The 13,408-nt window shown below is 40.2% G+C and overlaps 1 protein-coding gene across 1 annotated transcript; it reads right to left on the reverse strand.

Annotated features, from left to right (window-relative positions):
• Positions 1-833: 833 nt before the first annotated feature.
• Positions 834-6,768, reverse strand: LOC125553502 (protein ZINC INDUCED FACILITATOR-LIKE 1-like). Its single transcript, XM_048717275.1, has 17 exons — positions 6,244-6,768; positions 5,668-5,708; positions 4,365-4,425; positions 4,156-4,258; positions 3,953-4,055; positions 3,796-3,849; positions 3,644-3,706; positions 3,358-3,407; positions 3,197-3,272; positions 2,762-2,938; positions 2,467-2,554; positions 2,263-2,348; positions 2,064-2,171; positions 1,858-1,902; positions 1,696-1,784; positions 1,477-1,520; positions 834-1,329 (listed from the first exon to the last, which is right to left on the reverse strand). The coding sequence occupies exons 1-17, from the start codon at positions 6,428-6,430 to the stop codon at positions 1,226-1,228; spliced, it is 1,479 nt and encodes a 492-aa protein (XP_048573232.1). The 5' UTR covers positions 6,431-6,768; the 3' UTR covers positions 834-1,225.
• Positions 6,769-13,408: the final 6,640 nt, after the last annotated feature.

The raw sequence follows: 13,408 nt of genomic DNA on the forward strand, positions 1-13,408 counted from the left end.
CTATCCGGAAAAAGGGTGAGACAACTGTGAATTTGATTCAGGGCGACACAAGGCGACGGTGAAATTCCTTCAAGTTTCAGACAGACGGTCAAGAAAGAGCAGTGACGTTGAGTTCAGGTAACTCTTATATGTGGCGTCCAATATGTGAGTTGTTCACTTTCACGCAGACAGTGGTCGGTGTGTGATGGTATTGAACGGATTCTCCGGAAGTTGGGAGCACAACGTAGAGTATTGAGGAACTTAATTTTGCTCGAGTATTGACTGTGAGGAAGACAAGAAGGGACTACAGTTGTAGGTAGAGTCACGTGGAGTCTGGGAGTAGCAGCGGTGCTTATGGCGTATCTCAAGTCCAATGTACATGGAGGTTCGACGCATGGATGAATCCAAGGTGGTGGAGAATATTCGCCAAGGTGAAGTTTGTTAGAGTTATGTCGAATATTATTGTACAAGGTAGGTTACAGTTGGACTTGGTTTGAGACTGTGTGTAGACAGAATAGGAGTCGTGTCCAAGTAGGACACTTCTATCATATGCCTATCATATATAACGGGGGTAGACACACGATGTAACTTATGCCAACATAATAGCACGGACATGCGGGGGAGCCGGCGGCGTGTGCCGGCGCCCGGGCAGCCGGGGTGCGATATTGTGACGGTGTCTTGGGAAGGAGCGTTCATAGTCATGCCCCGGGAATGTAGCCATATCGGTGAACCTTGTTAATAAATTTCAGTGTCGTGCTCGTGTGATTGCTTGGTCTTCGGATGATCGACGGTATACCTCGGATTTATTCTAACATATTTCATATTCAGATAAACGGTGTAACACAGTTATCGAATGAGCAAAGCTTGCCATATGGCATTCCCTTAAAAAAAGAGCTTATCATATACACCATAAATGGAACTCTAGCCACATAATTATACAAAATACAGAGTATCAGGTTTTCCAAGAGCTCTCCCTTCAATTGTCTTGTTCGGGTAGTTGTACCGTTTCGAGTCTTGAAATGTTCGAACCGCTATCAAGTGTAGAAAGCATTTCCCACATGGGTAACCACTCTTGTCTCTAATAACCACTCGCTACTAACACATGAAAAGGGGTTGACCCGGTCAATGATCCTCGTCACATGTGTGTTTGACTTGGGTATTCCTAGTAGGTTCTTGGGCCTCCTCACTGAATTCACAAGCAACTGTTGAATATTGTAGTTGCACATTGTGGTCTCCCCTCTATGTCTTACCGACATTCTTCTACTGGAGGCAAGACCAGGAATGGCTCGAAGGTAGATATCAGTCCACAGAGCTGCACCAAAATCAGCATCAAGAACACCACTTGATCACCTGCAGATTCGACAAGAAAATGAATTGGATCAACTACATAATCTGAAACTCATTTCTAGTTCTTCCTGCATATCTTCTCCAATATTCTTAATTTGCTAGTTAGTTATGGTACAGCGTACTGTACAAAATGATAGCCTAATGAATCACCTGGGAAGAAGGTGGCATCGTGACGTTTTTGTGCCCATGAGAATCTGCGTTGATCAGTGCATGTTCAGTAAAATTATCTATTGACAATGTGAAGTCTTTCGTTTATTGAAGAGCACAACAGGCTATTGCGAATTGTAAATCCCGTAAGATCAGAAATGTAGTAGCTTGATGTATCAATTGTTTACTTTATATCTTTTTGATAAAATGAGGTGTACTCACAGAATTCCTGCCCCTACTGGAGCAACTGCCTTGAAAAACGACATGCCGGTTGTCGCTATACCATTTGCAGTGCCTCTCTGGTCTTGACGCTGGTATATATTGTATTTCAGAAAAAATGATAGTGTTGCAAAAAATTCATCTAATCGGAGCTAATATACATACCACTGCATTGTTCTGAAGAAGGCACATTCCACAAGTGATAGTTATCTGTATAAGTTTGGAAGAGAGGATTAGATACACCTTAATACAAGTAAGAGTATAATAAGGTGATCAGTTTTGTGGTAATTGGAATGGTAAAGTCTCCAACACTTTAATCTACTTATCATCCTTTAAGAATTGCAGTAAAGGAAGAGCGTCGGGATGCTTACCCCGAGAACACTTTTTGTCATGGCTGCAACATAAATTGCAAAAGACAGTTTTGTTCCAGACAGATATGTCATAAAAGGGAACGTAGCGAGTACAAGAATAGATAGAGACTGCAAGGCCATTGTCAACATAGGAGTTATGATCATGAAACAATTTTTTCATTAATTTCTAATCAAGGCACAATATGTTAAGTCAACTCACGGAAGCAATGCGCGATGAATTGAGTGGCCCGAGAAATTTATTAACCCAATGATAAATTATAAGCTGATATACAAGAAGGCTAGCACCTGCAGCAAAAGGAGAAACATAATTATTTCCCATATATGCACCCAAAATTCTTGTGCAGGTTGCATGAAAAGTACAAAATGTTCAAAATAACAAAGTCAAAGCAGAGGGATGCCATACCTGACACTGAAAGAACCTGGCCAATATCTCCAGATGAGAAGCTAAGGCCGCCATACTTTCTGTCACTCACAGCCCATATGGAAAGTATCTAGTATTGAAAGATGATTATAGTCATAATATTAGAGAATTCAAAATATTAAACATTTAGCAATGTAGTCAAAAAAGGTGATATGAGAAATTAACCGAGTAGCATCTGAGTGATCTACCCACGAAAAAACAGATTAAGATGGATTTGCAAGACATGTGACGGGCAAAAATTCAAGGGCAAAAATTCCAAAACAGCCAGATATTTTACCTCACTATATGCCGTTTCATGAAGACCAAACAGACAATATGATAGCATAGTTGACATCCATGGCCAGTTCTGAAGCAAACTCTTCTTACGAGGCATATCCCAATGAGCCTGTTGCGATGGCAAGGCTTTGACTATTCTGATATCCTTTTCAGTAATCTTATGTTTATGTATAGTCTCCTGTTAACATTTGAGTAACCATATTAATGGAAACATTAGAAGTTTTTTTTCTTCAAAAAGGAGGATTACCCCGGCAATTGGGAACATTAGAAGATATCTAAACTTATTGAAACATACTTCTATGATGAAGTTGTATATAGCATAGGCAGGGTATTTTCGTATTAGCAATTTAATGTGCAAAAAACTAATGCCTATTTCCACAAAAACATATGCCTAGAATGAAGTTCAGAAGTGGCATGATAGTGCTTCTGTACATACCGGAAGCCATATACAACTTATTAGAACAACGGCAGCAAAGATTGACACAACGAGACAAGGTAACAGATATGGGAACCTGCAAATTCAATTAAAGCAATGAGTCATGAAGTAGTTCCAAGCAGAATGGAAAATGAAATATATCTTGTCCTTGAAGGATCTACCTCCCGAAAACTGACTCCTTGGAAAAGGTCTGTGGATATTTTTCAGCAGGCTGACAAAAGGAGGATAAAGAAATTAGGAAATGGAAGCAGCTCATCTCTTTATTTTTGTTGAACTAGCAATTGTACACGTGAATAACACGTTCAGCCCAACATAAGTAGCAAAAAGAGTACTATGTGGGTTGATCCAAGAGTTGAAACTATTTTAGTTATATTATAATGTCAACTAAATTATAAGATTGTATAATGCTTCATTTCGATCACACAAGTATAATGGTCTATTAATTACCTGGGCAAGGTAACCACCAAGTCCTGGACCAATAACAACACCCAAACCCCACATGGTATTCACCTGTAATTTTTTTTTTCAAAGAACAATTAAAGAATATTACATTGCTCTAATCATTGCACCGAGAGGATTATGGTGCTCAAGAAAATTACAACTGAGATGCCAAGAGCTTGGTGTTCAGTTTGACAAACTTCAATGGCATAAGCCTACAATGGATAGTAAAGTTTATGTTATCACATACCCAACATATAGATCACAATTGTGAGGCCTAGATCTGCATGTTGAATGAAACTGCTACATGTCAAGTACCTTAATTGGTCCAAGTAATCCATTTAGAGAACCTAGAAGAAGTCTTGCAGCAATCGCCATCCAATATTTTGTACTTAGCCCGAAGAATATCTGAAGTATGACCCTGCAATATACAAGTGACACGGCTAAGTGACTACTGAATTATTATACACTTGCACACAAGAACTGCTGCTGAGTGGAATTAGAATCCATATCACACTTACACAGATAGCATTGAAAATGCAATTACAGGCTTTCGTCCGAGACGATCTGCGGCAATACCCCAAAATATCGAGGTAATGGCTCTTCCAATCATGTATGAAGCAGCTGCATTTGATAAGACCAATAAATGTGTCTAAATATGTGTGGCATGACACAACCTCTGAAAATTAATAGCTAAATGCTGATGAGTTATTTTTTAACAGAGCCGTACCAAGAAAACCAGCATAGGATCCAATATCTTCCTCTCTTTTAGCAATGTTGAAGTCTCTAACCTGTAGAAAGGAATACAGTAGGGAGATGAGGTGTTACTTGCATGAAGCAACTGAGGTCCTGAGATGTTGCGTTACTTCTATGAAGCAAAGTTGCGACCTTTATCTCCTATAGATAAATGAATAATTACCCATACTTTTTTGCAGTTCTTTTACGATTTTATTATGAAGAGTAAATTCAGTTTTTACCCCCTACTTTGGCATTTTTACGCTAGTTACCCCATTCAATATCTTTTCATTCCGATTACCCCATTTAGAGAAGTTTTGCCACTTTTTACCCCTTATAATTTTTTTTGGGAGCAATCTGCCAGGTAGGTCCCGGATATTAGGTACAACATGGTGTGCCACGGCGCGGTTCAGTTTGTTGGCACAATCAGAAATGAAAAATGCCCTGCTTAGTGCGACTAGTAAGATACTTCATCTCTCTTTGCAAAAAAAAAAAAGATACTTCATGTCTGCTGTTTTCAGATGCCGCCAATGTCAGGATATGCAAAGTCAACATTTCGAAACCTTCTGGCTTATTATACAAACCTATTCAGATATGTGTTTTCTAAATGGAAGTGATATTATTCGATTTTTCAACAAAAGTTACTTTGAAATTACAGGGTGTGGAAGTGGTCTTCCTAGTGGCCAGCAGTTCAGTACTTCTACAAATAAAATGGAATATCAATGGCATAAAAATATAGTTCATGGATTTGTGTGTTAGCAGGTCAATGTCACAAAGTAATACTAGCATGTACTTCCTCGAGTAATTATTATTGCTTATCTTACTTATGTTTGTGCCAATAACGTTTCTCAACGGCACAGGTCCAGAACTATGCATGGATTCTGTGTGATTTGATTTAATTGTTGAGGTTAATTACTCACCATTCAAATAGCAGTTTAGAAATTGATCTGTCCTAAATCACCTGCTAGCTAGAGCGCTCTGGTAAAAATTAAAAGAAGTAAAATCTGGCAAAACTTTTACTAAATGAGGCAATCCAAATGAAAACTGTTACATGGGGTAACTAGCGTTAAAAAAAACAAAGTGGGGGCAAAAACTGCAATTCGCTCTATTATGAATTTAAAAGCAGAGCGGTTATTTGGTGTGGATTAATTTTTTACTGACCTGAAAAATGAGCAATTAAAGTAAATATATCCAAACTTAACTTTAATTCCGCTTCTTCATTAGCCTCGACTAGTAATCTTTTAAGATTCATAAAGTTTTCCTCACTAATGTACTATATTTTTCAGGGAAATACATACCATGAAATACATGAAGGGGTAGAGGCATGTGATTGGTAGAGCTGAAAAGGACGAAGCCAAAAGCATGTTATCAAAACAATGATAAATAAAAGATAAAAGTGAAGTATATTAATTAGGTTTGACTTAAATCTTTTAAGTAATATAAAGCGCCCCTTAAAAAAATAGGTTTGAGCGGAACTAAATAATGCGGCATATGGAAACAAATGTATGTAGTAGTAGAATACATAAGCATGACAACAACCAAGTACCAACGTGTGCTGCTCGAGTTGCTGGTTGTTTCCTTTTTCATTGATGCATGTCGCTACATACAATTTCTCATGGACATGATAAGCTCGATCAAAGAAATGAGTGTGGTTTTCAAAAAGGGGTTTCATGTAGCCTGAGCTACAAAGGAACTTTGCGCAAAGAAAAGAAATGAGTGTTGTTTTCTGTAGCTCAGGCTACATGTTACTCCTTATCTCAGGGAAGGCAATTTTAGACCAATGAGGCGGATGTGGTGTTGCAGACATGATAGTGTTGTTGGTTTATTCAGGTGGGCAAATAAATAGACAGTTAAATGGATAGATAGAAGTTTACATCCAGCGAGAGTGGTGGCAGCGACGAAGAAAAGCTCCTTGTAAGGGATCCTCCCGCGGAGGCTCTCCTTCCTCCGGTCCATGGCGCACCCGGGGCACCCCTCATGGTGGCAGGCCGCGGCGGCGTGGTGGCACACAACCACCGACGGGGGCGGCTTCTGCAGCAGTGCTTCTTCCAGGCTGCTCATGTCGGTTAGCTACCTGTAAACTAAGTTTGTTTTTGCTTCTTCTTTTTCTGGACACAAAGTGCTTTGTTCTTTTGACCTGATTCGATCAGCTGTGGACTCACTGAACTGGGAGCTAGCTGGTCCTCCTACTTATACCAGTATCTGCCTAGCTAATGTCCAAATACACAGCTTGATATGCTTAATTAACTGTCCCTGACTAATCTTGTCAAAAGAAAAACTGTCCCTGACTAATCTGTACCGTGCTTACGGAGGCAAGGCAGGTTTCATGCCTGCATGAAATTGTCCGGATCGACCATAGATGCATGGAGCTAATCTTGCTTAACTAAGATGTCTAGCCGACTGATCGAAGAAGTGACGTGGGAATTGGCAGCTAGCTTCCCTAAATATCTCTTGTAATTCACCAAAATATCCTTGTTCAGCATCCTCGATACTAATTAGTACGGAGTAGTTCGCAATATTTCACTAGTGTTGGAAAGCACGCGTTTGGGGTGTGAAATATGACACGGAAGGCCGATAATTCCAACACTAAGTATGCTTATGGACACTCGAATACAAATTGCTCCTTCAGAAGATGCTGGACAGAATCGGCGCACGCGCACACAACTACACCCACAAACACACATGAGCAAAATTCCAGTGGGCAATATTGATCGACCATCTTAAATGTCCACATCATCGGGCGGCCCTGTTCTACAAAGATCCCATGCATGATGCATGTACGCGTGTACCATGCATTTCCGCATGCATGATCCGCTAGAGGTTCTAAAAAGCACCATGCATGTCTAAGTTTCTCTTGAGAAAACTTCATATAGTATTGCTTAGCATGCAGAGTGATAATATTACATTGTTTTTGCAGGGACATCTTTGGATTCATCCATATATACCAAGTTTGATGGAGATTGACATAGCTCATTAATTAAAAGCGCGCTCCAAGGTGGAAAAATGACGAGACATTGTTGTTGGTTCCGTTCATTTTAGATTGACCTATAATTAGCATGATTATAGTCAAAGTACAGCGAGCTAGTTACTGATAAGGGTTAGATATTTACAATCTTCACAACTAGAACTAGAAAACACGGCGGTAGGTATATGGCTGCATGATTCAGTCCGCCCAACAGAATCTTTGCTTAATTAAGGTTTGGCCACCCTATTCCCACAAAAAACATGATTGCTACCAAATATAGATATTTTTATCCTGTAAATGAAGAGCTTGGGGTGACTCCAACACAGGTCATCAAAACAGACGTCAACAAATATCCATGGGCAGCAATGGGGCGAGAGGCCATCTAACTGCACGCACCAAATGTCCGACCCATTTCAAACAGGTCTTTCACAAAAAAAAGAAGAAGAAAATCATGCTAACCGGACCATGTTGGTTAAATTTTGATATATTACAATCAAACGACAAAATTTCATAAAGTCCCAACTAAACCAAGCAAAATTCGTCAAAAAAAAAGAACAAGAAAAATTTAAACTAAACCTAAACTTTACTAGGCGAGGTACCGGATGTGACCCCGTAGGCATGGTCTCCGAGGCCAATGACACCTCTGGCGTCGACCGCATCGTCATCGCGGCCATCCAAGTTGTCATCATTCTAGTGGCAGAGCGCTCGCAAGGCGTCGTGGCATCACTCGTCAGCCACCGCGCGGTCGCGGCGCAGCCGAGCTAGCATAGAGGCTCAACTACCTCCGTCTAGCATCGATGGTCGGCGACATGCCCCATCTGGCACCGCCGCCATTATAGGGAAAATTCCATTTATTCCCCTAACTTGAACTCATTACTCATATTTACCCCTAATGTTTGAGATTGCTGAAATTTGCCCATCCTCCATCAAGTCACCTTACAGATATGTCCTTCCGTGTTGTTTTTTGTCCAACCAAAGATTTTGACCGTCTACGAGACATTTTTGAGACGTTTTTGCCCTTGTATGCATATGCCGTTGATATGTGGGAAACCATCCTGAGAAAAATAAAACTAAAAATATATAATCTCTCACCCCTCTACGGCTTTGGTTAGGGCATGTACAACGGTGCTATCTTAGCAGTGCCACATAGGATAAATACTAAGGTGGAGGAGAAAGAAATCATAAGAAAAGGCTTGTCTTCTCTTATTTAAGAGATGATCTCTTAGCATATCTCACCATGTTTTTAAGAATTGCTAGTTATCTACTACCCCTATAAAAACACAAAAGGGCGGAGAACCAATTAATCCCATCCATCAAATCCTGTGATCTGATGGTCTACATCACTCCATGATACTAAATACGTTTTATGCCTTAATTACCCACCATGCCATTAGTCGCTAACCTCTCTTGCCTCTTTTCTTTACACAAGAAAAAGGAAAACTGCCTCCCGCTATCCTCTCCCGAACACGCCGCCTAGGCAATTTGCCGCCCGTCACCGCCCCACGCCTCGCACGCCACCTCTTCTCTCTTTCCCCTCGACGACTTGACGCGCCGGCGGACCGGGAGGCAAAGATTTTCCTTGTTTCTCTCCGCAACCGACCTGCAGCCATTGCCATCCCACGACGCCACGTCGGGCCATGCATCTCCCGTCGTCGATGAGCCCCCCTGCAGGCACTGCCACGTCGCGACAGCTCGCCATGCCCTGCATCTCGTCGCGACCCACATCTGGCCCACCGTCCATGTCACGACGTCCCCCCATCTTGCTGCTTCCGCGATGCCCTACATCCGCCAGCTGCTTTGCGTCCACCTGAAGGTCCCCCGACCCCCGCCCCGGAAGGCCTCTGCATCCCCTCCCAACAACCGACACGCTGTGCATCTCAACTGGCCACCCCGCATCCCCTTCTGAGATTACTTCTCCCATTGAGAGTGGAACTGTTCTATGAAATTTGAGATGTATATACATTCATATGAATGTAGTTTCATCCATTGTTGAAAGAAATGTGATATCCAATTTCAGGTTTTGTGAAGCCATGATCAGCTAGGGATTGGATAGCAGAAGCATAGCGTGTATAAGATCTGAACACTGAAGACTTGCAATGCAGCTCAATGGTATGCCTTCCTCATATCCTTGTAATCTTTGAAGCCTAAATTCTGAACTGTTTTTATGCAAGCCTAAATGTTCTTACGTGTTACTGCTTTTGTACAAGACAGCATGAGTACAATGTCTACAAAAGTATTTTTGGTCTGTTTTGTGTGCATCGGGCAACGCATACTTTAAACTGTTGACATTGCCCTTCACCCCCCACTCCGCTGCCGCAACCGTTCAGGCCCTCGCCACCAAGCCGGCAAACTTTCATCAGGGTTTTCTTTACCTTAACTTTCAGAGGTTGGCTGGGTGTAGGAAGCTAGCTCACAGGACCAACAAGCAAATGAATCGCACATACCCTGTAGCAAACAAATGAATCTGAGTTTACAAAGCATGTACCGTCAATTGGATGGACTGATGAAGCACGAGGGAGAAACATGTGGTTGTGTCCAGACTCCAAAGAGGGCAAAATAGTTCAATAATTTCTGAAATTGATGGTATTGCTTGAGATATGATGCTTGCACACAAGAGAAGTTCATGCTTGTGATTGCAAAATCAGTGTATATGTAAATATCTTGTCCTGGCTTCACGAATTGGCAGGGATTTTTGGAAAGTCTCACTTCGGCAGGACAACTATGGTCTTGATTATATGTATTTTGACATTCCCACTTTTCTTTTGAGCAGGCTACTTCAATTTTAGGTGAGCTGGCAGGGATCACAAGCATAGGTGCTGCATTCCCGAATCTCACATACACATGTACGTAATATTCTCCCTCACATAAAGTCTTGTTAGTGCATGTATGGAGTTTTGCTCACTTTCTTTCTAGCTAGCTGCTGGATTCATTTCTTTCCATGGCACCGTATAGTTTATACCTCAGAGAGGTCATTTTAGTGCATGATGTTCTGGTGTAGCTACCATTAGCTCAACTGGAGCAGAGCAACATTTAATAGGAATTCCACCATAAATATTTACCCAGATACAACATTCTTCTTTGAAATTTGAGTTTTTTTCAGAAGGTGTAGGATCTAAGGATGAACTATCTGTGTTACTGATTATACAACGACTTTGTACAAAATATTCACTGGTGTTGGGTGTTTTGAGCTGATTAGGTGTGGAAGGCGATCATGCCCTGTCCGTTGCACTGGGTTTAGGTGTCGTTGACATATAAGTAAGCAGTCCTTTGGACCAGTTTGTTTTGATGGCTTTAAGTGTTCGAGGAATCGCCTCTCAAGGAGGCGGTTATTTGTGTTGAAGGGATGAGATGGGGAAACGTAGAAGGGAAGGTGATTCCTGCCGGAGGAGCAAGAGGCGATCCGGCTAACAGGTTGTATATTTGGGGTAGTGTAGGGGATCTTCAGGATAAGATTAGTTTCAAATATGGCTATTCTTGGCACCGCTATCTGTTGATGTTTGCAGCCAAACCAAGACCTAAGGTTCGCCACTGATCTAAGGTAACACGTAGGTTCGCCACTGATCTAAGTTCCTTTTATTCACATTTTCAGATTTTCTTTTTATATATGCAAAAGCAATACTTGTTTCACTGAATCCAGGCAAGACTTGAGACTTTACTTGTTTTACCTGAGACTTGCTGATGGTGGCCCTGCTCCGTGTCTGGCTCACTGACATTATCTAGTCACTTTGAAGTTTTAACAATCTCAATGTGTGGCTCGTTGATATTAACAAGTCACTTTTAGCAATCACGCTGTTTTCTGTTCTGCTCTACTCTGATTGTATTGCCCTTGTTACAACTCTCGTACAAATGTTTTTTCAATGGTGGATGGCTGGAATTGGAACAATTTTTTGTAGACAAAATGGTGGTGCCATGGCACATGGAATTAGAAGAATTTTGTGCTTATTTTCTATTCAGAACGGAAGCAACTTTTTTTCCTTGATCGTAGAGAGAAAGGATGCAATTTCGTTTTGGGTGATACAAAGTTCATACTCTAGAGTATTTCCATGGTCATTTTGTACTAATACATATAGAGATTGCCTTCAGCAAGTGAAAGATCTAATATTTTTAGATGACCTCATTTTTTAATTCTGATATATCTATAATCCTTTTTAATTATCAGTATTGTATCGGAATATAAATTGCATGTTGTGAGCCAGATACATGGAAATTAAATTTTTATCTATCGATGGTGACGCTCCTTCATCTGAGAAATTCTTCTTACTCCGAATTCTGAAGTCTCAATGCACATATTGTTCCAATGTCTGATCATTGCACATGCTTATTCATCTCTTTTCATCAGTTGCAAGTTCTTTAACACTTGTGCTTTCACAACCAGATGAGGAAGAATAATCCAGATGAAGTTCCAACAACGTCTATGGGTCGTTCCCCATTTATACGGGTTATTTCGCCGCACGAAGGAAGGAATTTTTGACCATCCATGTATCCTGGCCCACTGTTTGCATTTTACTTACACCACATACCCTAGAGATTATGTATACTATGCAGCACATGATTATAGTGTTGAACTGCTGATGATATTAGTGGGGTCCAAACATTCTTTTATAGAAGCAAATAAGTAATGAAATGTATGAATATGACTATAATAAGCCTATGTACCATTGATAATTACAGAAAACAGATTTAAGGTGTTTAGGACAAATGTGTTTAGTTCCAAAGGCACTGGTATAACAAAAAAGCTTGAAGTTTCACCTTAATGCAACTAAACATTAGTCTATACTTATGAAAAACAATAGCAGGCATTGATGATTATTATTGCCTCTACAAATGGTCAGATTTTGAAGGCTCTGTGCTTCAAATCTCATGGGATTTTCTTGTTCTTGGATCCAGGTGCCAGATGTCCTAGCACTGGAGTGAAACAAATGTGTCTACGTGTAGAATGCATGCAGCAAGGGGAGCACTTTTATTTATTGCTAGATTTATTTTTTGAAAGCTGAAGAGAGATAGTACTAAGCAGGTTAATCAGTGTACATGCCAACATTCTCGGCCGTTTGGACAATATTGATTTTTCTGAGAGGTTGTCACAACATGGCACTCACCTAGGTGGATTGGGACGCAGACTTGAAGTTGCATCCAATTACCATTTGGAATGACTAAGAGTTCATGATTCTTACGTTTACATGATACCTCAATCCTTATTTTTATAGAAAACGTTAATTCAGCCACCAAATTACACATTGAGTTGTGAGAAATTTATAAATTAGTAGTACTTAACACCGTTTGGAAAATTGGAAGTGGCTCATCATTAGGCATTTTCGAGGTACTTCCATGAATTGACATATGATATTTTTTTCTCTTGGTTGTTTTTTGTTTAAGAGAAATTCATTACCATAAGCATGACAAATGTATGATGAATACATAGTGTTTTAAGGGCTACCTGAATTGTTATTCTTGTGCTTTCAAGCTTTTTTTATGAGTTCAAATTGAGTATATCCATCGTTGAAGTATAACAAACAATCATGCACACAACATCTTCTAAAGCCTTCATATATTTTTTATAGCTTTGCCGGATCAGTTCAGTCACACCATGATACACAATTGATTGTTGATCTTTGAGGGGTTTCAAATATTTGACCAGTACTATTTTTATTGCCGGTGAAGATTAAAATGTTTATTTTTTCAAGGAAAAGATTAGCATGTTTCTTACTCGTCCTATGTGATGTAAGTTCTTTTTTTCAAACTTAGAATTACTTCGACAAGCTTACGGGGAAATGAGCTTGACAAGATATCTCGATTCATTGGGTTTATTATGAACGTCCTTTTCACTAAAATTATTTCAGCCCCCCTTTTTAGCTAAATTTTGACCCCCCCCCCCCCCAAAAGGAAGTGTCAAAATAAATACTTTTCTAAATCAGCACTAGTACACCAGTCACTCCAGGAAATTTCAGACATTTTTGCGGAAAATAAATAAACATACCAAAAAAATCATTTTCAGACCATTTTTGGTTTTGAACAAAAAATGTAAGTGCCCAATTGTTTATTAAAAAATCATCACTAATATACTTGCATTATTAGTT

The sequence above is a fragment of the Triticum urartu genome, chromosome 4, assembly GCF_003073215.2.
Source record: "Triticum urartu cultivar G1812 chromosome 4, Tu2.1, whole genome shotgun sequence".
NCBI classification, from domain to species: Eukaryota; Viridiplantae; Streptophyta; class Magnoliopsida; order Poales; family Poaceae; genus Triticum; species Triticum urartu.

What these genes read in the sequence shown, in the direction of transcription:
- LOC125553502 (XM_048717275.1), bottom strand. Translation starts at nt 6,430, where the DNA reads ATGAGCAGCCTGGAAGAAGCACTGCTGCAGAAGCCGCCCCCGTCGGTG. An exon ending in GCATTTTCAATGCTATCTGT is followed by an intron (nt 4,056 to 4,155) that starts GTAAGTGTGATA and finishes TGTATATTGCAG; the next exon opens with GGTCATACTTCAGATATTCT. An exon ending in CCAGTAGGGGCAGGAATTCT is followed by an intron (nt 1,521 to 1,695) that starts GTGAGTACACCT and finishes TGATCAACGCAG; the next exon opens with ATTCTCATGGGCACAAAAAC.